General features: G+C 46.0%; 1 protein-coding gene across 3 annotated transcripts in view; it reads left to right on the top strand.

Moving 5' to 3' along the window:
* The window catches only part of PRMT8 (protein arginine methyltransferase 8), a 220,606-nt gene that overhangs the window by 170,280 nt on the left and 32,381 nt on the right, over window positions 1-17,945 (top strand). For all 3 annotated transcript variants that reach the window (XM_075344263.1, XM_075344262.1, XM_075344264.1), the window contains exons 6-8: window positions 2,951-3,038; window positions 5,697-5,812; window positions 7,264-7,414. In XM_075344263.1, coding sequence (XP_075200378.1) covers window positions 2,951-3,038; window positions 5,697-5,812; window positions 7,264-7,414 — 355 coding nt within the window. The remainder of the gene's footprint in view (window positions 1-2,950; window positions 3,039-5,696; window positions 5,813-7,263; window positions 7,415-17,945) is intronic.

The raw sequence follows: 17,945 nt of genomic DNA, 5'->3' as shown, positions 1-17,945 counted from the left end.
GACACACAGACCTCACATCCAGCTTATATTACTGGGAGAGACACACAGAGCTCACATCCAGCCTATATTACTGGGAGAGATACACAGACCTCACATCTAGCCTATATTACTGAGAGAGACACACAGAGCTCACATCCAACCTATATTACTGGGAGAGACACACAGACCTCACATCCAGCCTATATTACTGGGAGAGACACACAGACCTCACATCTAGCCTATATTACTGGGAGGGACACACAGAGATCACATCCAGCCTATATTACTGGGAGAGACACAGACCTCACATCTAGCCTATATTACTGGAGAGACACACGGACCTCACATCCAGCCTATATTACTGGGAGAGATACACAGACCTCACATCTAGCCTATATTACTGGAGAGACACACGGACCTCACATCCAGCCTATATTACTGGGAGAGACACACAGACCTCACATCCAGCCTATATTACTGGGAGAGACAGATACCTCACATCCAGCCTATATTACTGGAGAGACACACAGACCTCACATCAAGCCTACATTACTGGTAGAGACACACAGAGCTCACATCCAGCCTATATTACTGGGAGAGACACACAGAGCTCACATCCAGCCTATATTACTGGGAGAGACACATAGACCTCACATCCAGCCTATATTACTGGGAGAGACACACAGACCTCACATCCAGCCTATATTACTGAGAGAGACACACAGAGATCACATCCAGCCTATATTACTGGGAGAGACACACAGACCTCACATCCAGCCTATATTACTGGGAGACACACAGACTTCACATCCAGCCTATATTACTGGGAGAGACACAGACCTCACATCCAGCCTATATTACTGGGAGAGACACACAGACCTCACATCCAGCCTATATTACTGAGAGAGACACACAGACCTCACATCCAGCCTATATTACTGAGAGAGACACACAGACCTCACATCCAGCCTATATTACTGGGAGACACACAGACTTCACATCCAGCCTATATTACTGGGAGAGACACAGACCTCACATCCAGCCTATATTACCGAGAGGGACTCACAGACCTCACATCCAGCCTATATTACTGAGAGTCGCACAGACCTCACATCCAGCCTATATTACAAGGAGAGACACACAGAACTCACATCCAACCTATATCACTGGGAGATACACACAGACCTCACATCCAGCCTATATTACTGGGAAGAACACAAAGAGCTCACATTCAGACTATATAACTTGGAGAGACAAAGAAATCTTACATTTGACCTATTTTACTTGGAAAGTCACAAAGACCTTTCATCCTGTCTATAGTACTAGGAAAGACACACAGACCTCACATCCAGCCTAAATTACTGGGAGTAACACTCCAACTGTAGATAAATCTTGAAATTGAATTAAGCCAAAAACTGCATATGAGTGGGTCTGAAATTGAATGATGGAATGAAGATGAAGTTTAGTGCTATTTTTAATAACAAAAGTTCACACTAAAATAGTGTAAAAAAAATATTTTCTCAAGTAATAACATACAATAATTCCAATAATATAAAAAGTCAGAAATTAGAATAACCATTAGAGTCACTAGTGATATAAATAATATAAAGGGTGAGACATTACGACACCCATTTAGATTCATTGGTGATACAGATAATATAAAGGGTCAGAAATTAGAATAACCATTTACCGTAGATTCACTGATGATACAGATAATATAAAGGGTTAGAAATTAGAATATCCTTTAGAATCACTGGTGATACAGATAATATAAAGGGTGAGAAATTAGAATAACCATTACAGTCACTGGTGATACAGATAATATAAAGGGTGAGAAATTAGAATAACCATTTAGGGTACCGTCTCACTATACGACGTACCAGCGATTCCGACCACAATACGACCTGGTCAGGATCACTGGTACATCGCTACAGGGTCGCTAGTGAGCTGTCAATCAGGCAGATCTCACCAGCGACCAGCCACCAGCGACTCGTGTAACGATGCTGTGCTTGGTAACCAGGGTAAATATCGGGTAACTAAGCAAAGCGTTTTGCTTGGTTACCCGATATTTACCCTGGTTACCAGCGTACACCGCTTACAGGCTGCCAGTGCTGGCTCCCTGTATACGTAACTAGGGTAAATATCGGGTTACTAGCAAAGCGCTTTGCTTAGTTACACGATATTTACCCTGGTTACGGCATACGCTGCTCACACAGAGTCGGTGCTCATTGGTCTCCCGCCGTCAAACACGCCGATGTGTGCTGCAAAGCGGGAGACCAACGAGCAAAAAATGAACCAGAACAGTGTGTAACGATCAGCGATTTCACAGCAGGGGCCAGGTCGCTGCTTAGTGTCACACACAGCGAGATCGCTAATGAGGTCACTGGTGCGTCACAAAACCTGTGACTCAGCAGCGATCTCGCTATGTGAGAAGTACCCCTTAGAGTCACTGGTGATACAGATAATATAAAGGGTGAGAATTTAGAATAACCATTTAGATTCCCAGGTGATACAGATAATATAAAGGGTGAGATACATCGATGATATTCTAGACTTAAAAGCTGTGTCACCATAAAGAGAAACCTTTTCTGAGAAAAAAAAAGCCTTCCACTTTGTATTTTCCTTAATGAAACGCCAACGGAATCACCTGAGAGCTCGCTATTTGCTATTCTTAAATCCTTAAAGTGCCGTCTTCAGATGTGACCGGCGAGTGCAGTCAGCGGGTAGACCTTTCATTTCAATAAGCCTCTCCGTGAATGACAACCACTTTGATTTAGAGAGACATTTTTATCTTTGTGTTTTGCCTCTGGCTGATATATCCACTCAGATATTAAACAGTGTGTGACAGTGTGATGGAGGCTAGTGAGCGGGCAGGGGCTGCTTGTCTGGATTTTATATGTGCAGTTCAAACTGTGATGTCTTTGTCAGGTGAATAGATTACGAGACCCATTTCCCCACAATTCATCAACAGAAACCTGGAGGGCTCATGTTTCCTGACCGCGCGGCTTTGTATGTCGTTGCCATTGAAGACAGGCAATACAAGGACTTCAAGATTCACTGTGAGTATGACAATTTTTTCCAGCATCACTCATGACACCATTAACTATATCTCACCATGGTTTTTGACTTGTGGCTCTACGGAATGCTTGACAACTCTCTGGAAAAAAAAATAGGACTCACTTAAAGGGGACTTTTCACTTGCCATAATTATGTATTTCTTTTTACATTTTCGAAATGCCACTCTTCTCCTGAATCCGGCGATGTTTTTCTTTTGTTCCTGCTCCTCTCCGTTCCAGAGATGTGGCACCTTCTTTCCTGTATATAAACCTACTCTTGTTAGTCAACAGGAAGTGATCGTAAACAGAACAGTTACTGTTCACGCCCACTTGGTAAGAAGACTACATTCATAAACAGGGAAGATGAGGCCATATCTCAGGAATGGTGTGGAGCAGGAAAAAAAGAAAAATATCGCCGTATTCAGGAGAACAGAGGCATTTACACCAGGTAGAAAAAATTATAAATCTATGGAAAGTGACGGGTCCACTTTAAACCCCCTTGTCTGGAGGATGTTCTATATTTAACATCATAAACAATTGCTTTGAGATCTAATTGTGATTTTATTGGTGTTTGAGGGGGCTTGACCTAAAGAAAGAGTTTGGCCACTACATTTCCAAAAAATTCTCTTGGACAACAAACTCAAAAAGTTGTCAATAGCCAACATTTCTTGGCTGTTTAAGTCTTGGTATGGCGATGAAAATTTACCGATTATTCCCCATTTGCTTCATAAGTAGTCCGGAAAATAAATTGACCTGTGGTGCAGTTTTTCTTCCCATCGAATGTTAATTTTTGGTACAAACTTTCACCCTGTGCAATGCATAAGGGTGCATTTCAGCAGTACCTCCACAACAGTGGTTTTGAGATAACAGTAACACTTGGACACAAAACCTTAAGGAGGCCTGTAGGTCCCTCTACCCCAAAATAAGAAAGCAGTTAGAAAAAAGGGCAACGCATATGATAGGTGGGTCCTGTTGCAAATTTTGTTTTATGGTCCAGAAGCTTTAAAGGGAACCTGTCACCAGATTTGGTGACTGTAAGCTGCAACCATCACCAGTGATCTCTTATATACAGCATTCTGGAATACTGTATATAAGAGCCCAGGCTGCTGTGTATAACGTAAAAAACACTTTTATAATACTCACCTAGAGGGAGGTCCGGTCTGATGTGTGTCACTGCTCTCCAGTCCGGCGCCTCCTCTCTGCGGCAAATGCCGTCCTCCTTCTTCTAAGGCTCGTGTGCATGACATGTCCTACATCATGTATACTAGCCAGCATTGAGGTCCTGCGCAGGCACACTTTGATCTGTCCTATTTAGGACATATTAAAGCATTGTAGTGCGCATGCGCTGGTGGTCTTTAACCTTTCCTTGTGTCTGCGCATTACAGTACATTACAGTACTTTGATCTGCCCTCAAGAGGGCAGTCAAAGTGCACCTGTTTAGGACCGCAATGTTGGGTTGTGTGGATGACGTAGACACGTCAACCATAGTGGGCTGGGAAGAAGGAAGATGGCGATCGCAACAGAGAAGAGGCACCGGACCGGAGAGCAGCGACACCCATTGGATCAGGCTGCCCCCCTAGGTGAGTATTATAAAAGTGTTTTTTACGTTCTACAGAGCAGTTTGGGCTCTTATATACAGTATTCTAGAATGCTGTATATAAGATCATACTGGTGGTGACCACAGCTTATAGTCGCCAAATGTGGTGACAGGTTCCCTTTAAGTTAGTCCTCTGATGCTAGGAGTGATAGAAATCATAGACCACTCATATAGGGTTTTATCTACATAATTCTTGCTAACATAGAGTTCATGGAAAATTCATTCACAAGACCAGGCCCAATAGCCACTCCAATAATCTGTGGTCATGGGACAGGAGCCCTCAGAAGCGCCTCTTACCTAGCCATATCTGTGGCTCTTCTTTTATTTAGCCAGCCTGGCACGATATCATATGTGCATGATGCCGCAAAGATGACATTGCGCCAAGCCGGCTAATCAAAAGAAGAGTCAAGAATGTCTTCAGGTAAGAGGCAGTTTTTCACAGGTCCCATCCAGTGGCCAGTGATTACTGTCGTAACCGATGGACTGGGTCCACTTTGCTTCTCAACAACTTTGTCTTCAACTGATTGAACTCGGCGAGTGAAGAGTTTACATAAACGTGCCCACTTGGTAGACCACCCTCTTCTACGCCCCATTTCCCATCCCTTGAATGGGCACCTGGATGTAAAAGCTCCCTGGAAACGTTCCAGAATCTATGCTTTCTTGGATCATTTTTGGAGGCACCAGAGACTTTTCTCTCCAAAGAGGTCTCTTCTTTTTGGAAGATGTTGTAGGAGGGTTTGCGCTCATGTCAAGGCCTCATGGTGATCGTTTTTTTTACTGCTGAGAATTTCCAAAATTCAAAAAAAATAAAAAACAAAAATCAGGGCACAGTGAGGGCCACTAGGACATACAGAGAGTTGTATATTTGTAATGATATCTACATATAGAAAACTATGAAACCATTCCCCTTCCCTTATATTATAAAGTTCTCGCACTTACTTGTTTGCACCCAAGGTCCAGTCTTGTCTTCCTCTACCCACCCAACCGTACAGGAAAATGGTTATTTCTTATGTATAACTTACTGAAGACTAAACTTTTTGTTTTGCCTTTTTTTTTGTTGACAGGGTGGGAAAATGTATATGGATTTGACATGACGTGTATCAGGGATGTTGCCATGAGGGAACCGCTGGTGGACATTGTAGATCCAAAGCAAGTGGTGACCAATTCCTGTTTGATAAAGGTTTGGTGATATCCAATGCAGAAAGCAATTACTATGTCAAAAATGAGAGATTTAACAAAAACAATTTCCAAGTGACCATGAAAGAGTTATCTCCAACATTAAACAATAGGTGATGACTTTTGGGTCCAACTGCTGAGATCTCCACTGATCCAGAGAACGGAGCAGTGAAATACCCATCATAATGGAGCGGTGGGAGTGTAATGGGACTATCGGAAATAACTGAGTACAAGGCTTGGCTCTTTCTACAGGCCCATAGTATTGTGCAGTGTTCAGGTCCACACTCACGGTTTACCGTGGCAGCGGGGGACTCTGTTCACTTTGCAGAGTCCAACAGGCAACCTAAGGTCTCCTAATTGCTCAGTCTCAGCTGGGTCTCGGCTGAGTCTTTTTCACTGCTTTCCAGTCCTGCAGGAGTTAATTCCTGTGGAGTGGTGTGGAGCTATTAGAGACACAAGTTGCTAATTCTTATTTATCTGGGAGTCTGTTTGTTTTCTGCCGATTATAGCCTCAGCTTATGCTCCTGCGATTCCAGTCTTTGTGGCTAACCTATTTTTTGTGATGTGCAGTTTATTATTTGAGTGGTGTGGAAGTTTCCTTGTTGTGCGTTTACTTCCTTCCTTTTACTTTATTCCCTCCCATACATGTATTGTCTCTCGTTTGTGTGCAGCGTGTACAAGTTTGTGTTGTTTCCCTGTCCATGTCATTTGTGGGGTTAGTTACAGTGTGCCCAGCCTGGCCCAAGGGTGTGGGAGAATGGGAGTAAGAACAGGCATCAGACAGGAGTCAGGGTCATGCTGGAGACTCAGACCTCGCTACCATCAAGTCTACCTCTGACATAAGGGATAGCGCAGGGACCCCAGTCTGAGGGCTAGTATAGGTGACTCTACTTAGTCATTTTATACCCCGTGATACATAGAGAATGAATAGTTTACACCACTCCATCCCAACTCTATCAATGAAGCAGAAGGTCCAACCACTTGGACTCCCCTAATTCCAACAAAATTCTAAATTGCGAAAACATTTTAAGCCCTTTAGAGCAGTAATTGGGAACATAATTTTACCCAAACACAGCTCCAAATCCCCTGCATAAAAAATAATCTAAAACATAACATCTTGACTACCCACTGCAGCCTACAGGGAGCACTTAGAAGCTCACTGCTGCCATGAAGGGGTTTGCACAGTCTACCATATGCAGCTCTTTGACAACACTTAAATCTAAGCGCTGAAACCTCTTAGAGATGCCACAGCCAATAGAGATTGTTGCATTTAAGCAGTTAGAGGAAAAACTTCTGATAGCCCCATTTATAGGTGCCAATGGTTGTTGGCAGTTCAGGGCTCAATAATGCCCCACTTTTGAGGTATATATATATATATTTCCTATTGTAATTTTCATAAACGTAATTGGAATTTTATACATATTGACAAGTTGGCTTCATGATTCTTTGACGCAGGAAATAGATATCTACACGGTGAAGATTGAAGAATTAGCCTTCACGTCAGCCTTTTGCCTACAAGTGCAGCGGAACGACTACATCCACGCGCTGGTCACCTACTTCAACATCGAGTTTACTAAGTGCCACAAGAAAACGGGATTTTCTACAGGTACTGATATTTGGCTTTGGTGCAGATCTGTGTAACTGCCCATGGATGGAGCTAACATTTGTTTAGTAATGATTTATGGTTTATTTAGCGAATACAAATGAATGTATTGTTCTAGAGTCCACCTATATTTGCCAGGAAAGTAATATTGTGGTGTTTAGGGGCTAATTGTTTGACTTTGCTTAGTGTTTTTCCCTTTATCTGCTGAGATATTTCATGTTCTTGCATAAAGGCTACTTTACACGCTGCGATATTGTCGCGGGCGGAGGAGGGGAGCCGCGCTCTCCCACTGCTACTCGGGTCCGGCTGCCGCGGCTGCTGCGGCCTGCTGCTGCTCGGTGGCTCGAGCGGTGGGCCGGATCCCGGGGACTCTAGCGGCGCTCCTCGCCCGTGAGTGAAAGGGGGTTGTTGGGTGTGGGGATGGTTTATTGTCCGTGACGCCACCCACGGTTGTGGTGATTTGTAGCACCACCGCTGCTCAATATGGGGATCCCGGGAGTGGTGATGCGGAGCAGCCAGGTGTTGTGTTGCCCCTCCGTGGGTAGGGGTTGGTGATCCCGGGGCCCAGTGATGGAGTGGAAGGTGCAGGGCCTGGTGGGCGCAGGGACGCGGGGGCAGCGCTGTGCCTTGCGGCACTGTGGTACTCACTCAGCCTGAGACGTTGACACAGTTTTACGGTAAACCACACGGCTGGAAAGACGGTTCCCACGGATGGCTGCACTTGCTCGCCCAGTAGGTAACGGTGATGTCCCTTTGACCTGCACCTAGTGTTTCTGTGTTGGTAGCGATGGGTTCCCACCGGTAACCCGCTCCCCGGCTTGGATATGGGCCGGAGGGGCCCTACTTTGCCCGCAGACGCTGGCCCTGAGGAACTGGTGCCCTGGCGGTGGCGGTGTTCCTCCTTAATGGTTGGACTTTTGCCTTCAGTCGGGACTTGGTTGTTGGGGGATCGACGTCCCCTTCACTGACGGATTCGGCAAATTAAGGCAACTCCTAGCCTTGCCGGGGTCCGAGAGGCCCCTGCCCTGGTGCTGACTGTCCTTCGTATACTGCTCCAGACCGCCGGGCCACTACCCGTCCGCGGTCCTTCCAGCAACCTCCGAGCAGTCCCCCTCCAGACGATCACCGCTGTTGCTGACCTTGCTGACACTGTCCTGCACTTAGCTGGACTAACTTCAGGTCTTTCTACGTTCACTTTTACTCCTTTTCTTCTTTGCTCCACTACCACTTCACTTTCACTTAGCTGTTTACTCCTTCACTTCCCTAGCTCAACTAACTGCCTGGTTCTCCCCGCCTCCAGAGCTGTGAACTCCTCGGTGGGCGGAGCCAACCGCCTGGCCCACCCCCTGGTGTGAACATCAGCCCCTGGAGGAAGGCAACAAGGATTTGAGTAGCTTTGGTGTTCCTAACTGGGATGTAGGGTGTGGTGGTGTAATGACCTGTGACCCCTGGCTTGCCCAGGGCGTCACAATATCAGTCCCGATATCGCTAGCGTGGGTACCCGCCCCCATCTGTTGTGCGACACGGGCAAATTGCTGCCCGTGCCGCACAACATTGCCCAGACATGTCACACATACTTACCTGCCCGGCGACGTCGCTGTGACCGGCGAACTGCCTCCTTTCTAAGGGAGCGGTCCGTGCGGCGTTACAGCGACGTCACTGAGCGGCCGCCCAATAGAAGCGGAGGGGCGGAGATGAGTGGCCGGAACATCCCGCCCACCTCCTTCCTTCCTCATAGCGGCCGGGAGGCAGGTAAGGAGAGATTCCTCGTTCCTGCGGCGTCACACATAGCGATGTGTGCTGCCGCAGGAGTGACGAACTACATCGGGACTGCTGCAGTAACGATAATCGAGAATGGACCCCCATGTCACCGATGAGTGATTTTGCACGTTTTTGCAACGATGCAAAATCGCTCATCGGTGTCACACGCAGCAACATCGCTAATGCGGCCGGATGTGCGTCACAAATTCCGTGACCCCAACGACTCCGCATTAGCGATGTTGCAGCATGTAAAGCCCCCTTTAGACTCTGTATGATACGGGAAAAAAACAAGGAGAAAATTGTAGAAAAAATACCCTGACTATAAATAAATAATGATACGGGAAGAGCATCTGTTGTCTTATAGCCCCTCCACAGTCATACAAAACTGTGTCCAATACATGAAGAGAAACCTCCACTTTTTAAAATCCTTTCATGTAAACAATACGTCTGTGTAATTTGGGGGCAGGTTTTTGACTCTCTGCAAGAAGTGGAGGTGGGTCTTTGTCTCTCTACAGGAAGTGGGGATAGGTCTTTGCCTCTCTACAGGAAGTGGGGTGGGTCTTTGTCTCTCTACAGGAAGTGGGGATGGGTCTTTGTCTCTCTACAGGAAGTGTAGGCGGGTCTTTGTCTCTTTACAGGAAGTAGAGGCAGTTCTTTGTCTTCTACAGGAAGTGGGGGTGGGTCTTTGTCTCTGTACAGGAAGTGGGAGTGGTTCTTTGTGTCTACAGGAAGTGGGGGTGGGTCTTTGTAACAGTACAGGAAGTGGGAGTGGTTCTTTGTGTCTCTACAGGAAGTGGGGGCGGGTCTTTGTCTATGTACAGGAAGTGGGAGTGGTTCATTGTGTCTCTACAGGAAGTGGGGGCATGTGTTTGTCTTTCTATGTACAGGAAGTGGGAGTTTTTATTTCTCTGTGTACAGGAAATGAGGGTGAGTCTTTCTTTCTCCACACAAAGTGTGGGCGTGTCTTTGTCTCTGTACAGGAAGTGGAGGATCTTTATCTCTCTACAGGAAGTGAAGGCGGGTTTGTGTCTCTCTACAGGAAGTGGGGGAGTGTCTTTGTCTTTCTATAGGAAGTGGGAGTGTTTGTCTCTACACAGGAAATGGGGGCTGGTCTTTGTTTCTTCACAGGAAATGGGGGCTGGTCTTTGTTTCTTCACAGGAAATGGGGGCTGGTCTTTGTTTCTTCACAGGAAATGGGGGTGAGTCTTTGTTTCTCTAAAGGAAGTGGGTTGCGGGTTTTAGTTTTTCTATTGGATGCAGAAGCTTTATCGCTACACAATAAATATGAGCTGGTCTTTGTATCTTTGCTTCTGCTCACCTATCTGTCAAACTGCATTCAGACTTAACAAGGAGGCAGGCTTTTACTTCAGGGAAGGAAATATATTGAATATTGCTTTGCTGGGTAGTGAGGGAAAAGATGTTCCAGCTCCTATAGTACTGGTAGATTGCTGGTGAAGAGGAGATTACATAACCTAAAAGAATGGATACTAAGTTACATAGCATGAGAATAGGGATATTTTAGACTGGTTTCTGCACAGCCATGCTTTTCTACTGGTTTTGTGTAGCAGGACTGGTGTACTTTCAAATTCCTGAAAGAATAATTTTAGCAAAAGCTCTGCATTCGGCTAGTAGACGGATGGGCGGCCTGTAGACAAGGCTGTTCATATCATAAATACTGCCAAAATGGCTTTAATAGGATTTCTGTACCCCTATGTGGACTAGAATTGTTTTTATAATGGGTGGTAAAAACCTTACAACGTCGGCAAATAAAAATGTGGGACCTTAGCTGAGGTTCGAGGAAAAAATATTAGCAGTGTCCTCCTTGTGGTTAGGCACGGTGGGCTAACCGGAACTGGAAGAGGACTCCATTTTATTCTTTTGTTAGTGGCTCTTCACATCAATGCTTAGCTTTGCTAGTCCTATTGACAGAAAAGTGATGCCATAACTTATCGATATCGAGCTTCCTGTCACATTTAGCCTCTCTAGCTTGTACAGTAGCCAAGGAACCCAGCACCATGGGTAGATGCCCCCGCAGCCCACCACATCTACACTTTTGTAGTGATCAATATTGATTTACCTTGTTGTTTCGGAGAATTTACAGTCAGTGGTTTAGTTTCTACTTTGGAACCCGAACCCGGTATTGTTTTTATATCACTTGCAATAACCATCAATTTATATACCTGGCGTAAATGCCGCTGTTCTCCTGAATCCGGCGATGTTTTTCTTTTGTTCCTGCGTCTCTCCATTCCTGAGACATGGCCACCTCATCCCTGCGTAAAAATCTAATCTTGTTAGTCAAGTGGGTGTGTTCATCAACATTTTTCTGTGGATGTCTTCTGGAGGATCACACCCCTTTGGATATCAAGACTAGATTTCTATATATGGAAGATGAGGCAATTTCTTGGAAACGGAGAGGAGCAGGAACCAAAGAAAAACATTGCCAGATTCAGGAGAACAGGGGCATTTACGCCAGGTATATAAATTGATATTTATTGCAAGTGACATGGGGTATGTAATGACAGAACAGGGGACCATAGGCTAGCCCTCAAACTTGAGTCCCTGCGACATCCCTTATCTCGGAAGTAGGCTTGATGGTAGTCAGGTCCGAGCCCTCAGCATGACCCTGACTCCTGTCCGAGCCCTGATCTTGCTCCCCCTCTCCCTCACCCTTGGTGCGGGCTGTAAAACACAATAACAAAACCCCACAAAATCACATGGACAAGGGAGAACGAAAACTCGTACACACAGCACTCACAACACACAGGAGAGACAATATGTCTACCGGGGAGCAACGAAAAAGAGAAGGAAGTAACACACAACAGGGAAACGCTCACACCACATCGTAACACAGATCACCATAAACAGGATAACCACCAAGACCAGGATCACTGGAGCTAATGCTGAAGCTATTATCTGTGCCTACTGGAAGGAAGCCGTGCTTTAAATAGGGAGCAGACAGCTGCAGGTGGCAATTAGCTACCTGAGCTCTTAGTCCCTGCTCACCAGTCTGCAGGAATTAAGTCCTGCAGGGCTGAAGACCACTGAACCTGAATCAGCCGACGCCCAGCTCTGGCTGAACAACTCTAAAGCCTCAGGTTGCTTGTCAGACTCTGTGGTGTGAACAAAGGGTGACGATGCCGTGCCACCAGGTGTGTGGAGCCGAACATCGGATGACAGATGGGTTAACTTTAGGACAGTAACGTTTTGTTTTTGACCAACCACAGTCTGACAACTTCAACTTTGCTATTTCTTTCGGCACACCCGTTCTTTACTTTGACTTATTAGAACCTCAGGCTCGCAGTCATCCTTTCCGTGCCGTAACGCCACATTTCTCTGTACAGAACCTGTATATACTCGCAGCGCACCAGAAGTCAGGAAAAGTAGGTCATGCTCTATTTTCTCTCCATTCTCATTTTAGCCTGGCCCGACTTGCTCCTATGTATATTTTCGGGTCATTAAATCAAAGAGCTCTCTGCAAGAAGATCCATTTGTTTCTATCAGGTCATGATGAAAGATTTCACGTACCTGTTCCCCAAAGTGAAGTCTGTAATTGGTCTCTTAACTGCGATGTGTCATTTGTAATTCTGGTGTCTTCTTATGTGGCGTGAGGAATAAACGTTGCGATTTTGCCATCTTGATTCAAACACTATACCGTTTCAAGTATGCAGTTCCTCTGCAGAACATGTGTTTCCATTGATATATACAAGAAAATATAAACCTGTAACCCTTCCAATTTGATATACTGTACAAGTTTAGGTCTTTGGGTGACTGACTCCCTAATAGGAGGAACGAGCGAGATAGTTTTCTTTCCTTCAAAGAGCTAATTTGCACGCTTTTTCCTATGGTCACTAAAATGCTCGAGTGCTCAGTATTCGAATCGAGCAAGTCAGACACTTGGATGGGCTCGACTCAAATAACGAGCACAATAGAAGTCAATGGGAACTCCGAGCATTTTTTCGGAATCCTCTCTGCAGACGAGATCTCTCTCCCAAGCCCGCCTCTCTGGTTAAAGGGAACCTGTCACCAGATTTGGTGACTATAAGCTGCGGCCACCACCAGTGGGCTCTTATATACAGCATTCTAACATGCTGTATATAACAGCCCAGGCCGCTGTGTAGAACATTATTATTATTTATTATTATAGCGCCATCAATTCCATGGCGCTTTACATGTGAAAGGGGTGTACATAATAAGAGCAAGTACAATAATCATAAACAACACAAGGCACAGACTGGTACAAGAGGATAGAGGTCCCTACCCGCGAGGGCTCACAGTCTACAGGAGGATAGAGGTCCCTGCCCGCGAGGGATCACAGTCTACAGGAGGAGAGAGGTCCCTGCCCACGAGGGATCACAGTCTACCGGAGGGAGGACCCTGCCCACGAGGGCTCACAGTCTACAGGAGGAGTGAGGTCCCTGCCCGCGAGGGCTCACAGTCTACAGGAGGATAGAGGTCCCTGCCCGCGAGGGCTCACAGTCTACAGGAGGAGAGAGCACCCTGCCCGCGAGGGATCACAGTCTACAGGAGGAGAGAGGTCCCTGCCTGCGAGGGCTCACAGTCTACAGGAGGATAGAGGTCCCTGCCCGCGAGGGCTCACAGTCTACAGGAGGAGAGAGGACCCTGCCCCTGAGGGCTCACAGTCTACAGGAGGAGAGAGGTCCCTGCCCGCGAGGGCTCACAGTCTACAGCAGGAGAGGGGACCCTGCCCATGAGGGCTCACAGTCTACAGGAAGAGAGAGGTCCCTGCCCGCGAGGGCTCACAGTCTACAGGAGGAGAGGGGACCCTGCCCGCAAGGGCTCACAGTCTACAGGAGGAGAGAGGTCCCTGCTCGCAAGGGCTCACAGTCTACAGGAGGATAGAGGTCTCTGCCCGCAAGGGCTCACAGTCTACAAGGGATGGGTGAGGATACAGTAGGTTAGGGTAGAACTTATTGTGCGGCGTTATATCAGATTGAGGGTTATGGCAGGTTGTAGGCTTGTCGGAAGAGGTGGGTCTTCGGGTTCCTTTTGAAGCTTGTCAAGGTAGGCGAGAGTCTGATGTGTTGAGGCAGAGCATTCCAGAGTATGGGGGAGACACGGGAGAAATGGTGGGAAGAGGAGATGAGAGGGGAGTAGATAAGGAGATCTTGTGAGGATCGAAGGTTACGTACAGGTAACATAAAGATCACTTTATAATACTCACCTAAGGGGCAGTGCAGTGCAGACTGGTCAGTACCGGTGCCTCCTCTTTCGGCCATGTTTGTCCTTCTTCTGAAGCCAGGGTGCATGGAGCGTTCTACGTCATCCACACTAGCCGGCATTGAGGTGCTGTGCAGGCGCACTACAATACTTTGATCTGCCCTGCTCAGCGCAAATGCGCCTGCGCAGGACCTCAAAGCTGCACAAATTTCATCAACTTCCAGTATCCCAGGCTTGGATTATGACTAGCCAGGCTGGTGGGATGTCACTTGTACACTGCACGCCACACAGATAATATCATGCTAGGCTGGTGAATCAAATGCTGAAACCTGAAGGCTCAGGAAATCAATGCAGGTTCTGTCCAGAGATCAATGATCTGGTCTGGGGACCAGGGTTGTACAAAGCGAGCCACTCATCTCTAATGTCACTCGTGTCTACTTCTATGGCATAAGTGTCTTTGCCCCATGCACCAAGGTGCAAATACAACTAGAGATGAGCGATGCTGCCGAGGATTGGATCAGGTCGGGATTGCTGAACCCGCCCAGGTTAGCCGATTAGATCGCCGTTCAGATCAACGATCCTAGCCGAACCCATTTTATTCAATGGGAGGCAAATCTTATGTGTTATAAAATGGTGCAGGGGGCTTACAAAGGAAAGAAAATAAGGAAGGAATAAAGCAGGGCATACTTACTAAGCCTCCCCGCTGCTGCACTGCTACTTCTGCACACGATAATTATCCCTCATACATATTCACTGCATTCCCCGCCCATTGGCATCTCTGATTGGCAGCAGTCAGACCGCACCTCCATCCTCTCTGACAGCATTAGAAAGGTCTAAAATAAATTAACAAATTTAAAAAGTGTTGTGCGGTTTCCTGATATATTGACACCAGCACAGATAAAGCCCACGGCTACAGGCTGCAGCTCCCAATTGTGCGCTTATCTTGGCTCTGTATTAAAATAAGACGAACTGCATGCATTTTTGTTTTTCGTTTTTTTAATTATTTAAATAAATTATTTAAAAAAAACGGTGTGGGGTCCCCCCGATGTTAAAGCTCGTCAGCTGGAGACCGGTATTCTCAGACTGGGGAGATCCATTCTTATTGGGCTTCCCCAGTCTAAAAATAGCAGCCTGCAGCTGCCCAAGATTGCCACATCAAACATTACAGTAGATGCGTCAATCCCAGAACTTTACTAGTGCGGTGGCAATCGGGGTAATAATGGGTTAATGGCAGGTCACAGCTGCCACTAAGCCCTAGATTAGTAATGGGGGGGTCGCAAAGATGCCTCCCACTACTAATCTGTAAGTGAAAAGAAATAAACACAAACACCGAAAAAATCCTTTATTTGACATGCCTGTGATGGGCAGGGAGAGAATGATTTTTGCCATCCGAACATTTACCGATCCTTTTGCGGTACATGGTGTCCGATCCCCATCCGATCCGGCTAAAGATCGTATGATTTTAACATTTTCCGATCTTTTCCAATCAGATTCGCTCATCTCTAACTACAACCTCAGGAACCCCTATATATTGGCCTTTGATTTAACATCTCTGCTAGAGACTGAAATACTAATAAGATTAATACATTTCTAACATTTCTTCCATGAAACACTGCATTACGCACATAATCTCGGGCCCGGTGCCATTTAGGACGCCCACGCATTTTTACCTTTAGACTTTAATGGCACGACTAACAATATGTGAAAGTCTAATGACAAGTAATTGCTTCAGTCAACGGAGATCTGTCAGAAAATCTCCAGTGATGTTTTACATTTCCTTGAGTGTCGAGGTCTAATCTTTCAATATCAGTACATTATAAATACTTATTGCAAAAAATGTAAAAGAAAAGCTGCCAGTCACATCGCTGCCATTATATGTTTTATAAAACGGGAATATTTCGTTTTTAACCTTTTTGAACAGAAAAACAATTAAAGTTTATATTAAATTTAAGAGAAAAGCAAATTTATTTGATGCAAATCAAACTGTGCTTTTCTGCTTGTTAGTCTCCTTTGATCAATCACATCTGCTCCCCTCCTATATATGCTGGCTGGATCCTTCCTTCTATGCCAGCTATATCTTATCTTAGCTGGTCTGATGAGGTGTTATGATCCAGACTCTCTGCTGGTTGTTTTACACGTTGCTGTGTGTGGCTATGGAGTTAACCCTTGTTGTCTTTTGTTGCTACCTTCCTGCTCTTGCTTTTCTCATAAGTCACTCATTGTCTATTCCAGTGTGTGCGCGCAGTGTGTCAGAGTATTGGTTTTCCCTTGTCTGTCTTTATCTTAATCACACTAGGAGACCCTAAGCTATCCCTAATCTCAGGGTTACTCCTGATGGTGGAGATACCCATTCCTGGCTATGCTCCTGATCAGAACTGATCTGATTCCCTCTCCCTCCATGGAAGGGGAAAGAGTGCGATGATAACACACTCCTTCCCCTTCCCTGGAGGGAGGGGGAATGAATCAGATCAGTTCCGGTCAGGAGCATAGCCAGGAATGGGTATCTCCACCATCAGGAGTAACCCTGAGGTTAGGGATAGCTTAGGGTCTCCTAGTGTGAGGGACATCATAGTAGCCCCTGTCCCTCACTATCACACAGTCACATTGTGACAGTATAGCACAATCAATCAGTCAGGATTGACTATCATAGCCTGTATAAAAGCAGAGGCAGGGAATGCAGCAGCCTTTATGTGGTGAATCTGTTAGTGACAGGGTGTCACAGCTCACGAAAAAGGGATAAGAAGCCATAAAACATTGAATAGACATTACATATAGTGTGTGACCGGACAGCAGTGAAAAATTATTACAATTCATTTATCCATGCAGCATTTAGTTTGTGGCGTTCCATGTGAAAAGGTCCCTAAATGAGAGGCAAACAACTTTTATGTTACAGATTAGTGCTCCTTATGATCAGAAATTTGCCTATAAATTCTCTTCAAATGGTAAAAATATTAATATTCTCAACAATACAGAATTTTTGCAATTTTATTCCATATAATTCAACAAAATATCTGCCAGTTGAGCAACATTTTGCTGAAATGTAGGGGGCCGGAAAAAAGGTAAAAAAACCCCCAACAAATAAAAAATACTCAGGTCACTTATGCCGCCGACCCTGCATCACACTGAGTAATGCGGGCGTCACACGGGACGATCTATCGTGCGATTGCACAAGCGATCATACCCGCCCCCGTCGTTTGTGCGTCACTGACAATTAGTTGCCCGTGTCTTACAAAGTCGTTAACCCCCCGTCACACGTACTTACCTCCCGGGCGACATTGCTGTACAACTTGCGTTGTTTTCCTTCAGTCCCAATCCGCCGTTTTGGAAAAGAGCGGAATCCGTTAACGGATTTTGCTGCTTCCCTTAGACTTGTATGGACGACGGATTGCCACTGATGGACCTGCGTTGCTTCTGCTGGCCGACGCTGCATTGCTTCCGCCGCACGGAAGGAACGCAGCATATAACGTTTTTTGAGCAGCGGAATCCGTAGGATTTAGCTGCGCATGCTCTCTCTGGCTCCCTGCACACGTAACCAGGGTACACATTGGGTTACTAAGCAAAGCGCTTTGCTTAGTACCCAATATTTACCCTGGCT

The sequence above is a fragment of the Anomaloglossus baeobatrachus genome, chromosome 4 (assembly GCF_048569485.1).
Source record: "Anomaloglossus baeobatrachus isolate aAnoBae1 chromosome 4, aAnoBae1.hap1, whole genome shotgun sequence".
NCBI lineage: Eukaryota > Metazoa > Chordata > Amphibia > Anura > Aromobatidae > Anomaloglossus > Anomaloglossus baeobatrachus.
The sequence above is the reverse complement of the archived record's forward strand: the minus strand, read 5'-3'. Positions and strand labels throughout refer to the sequence as shown.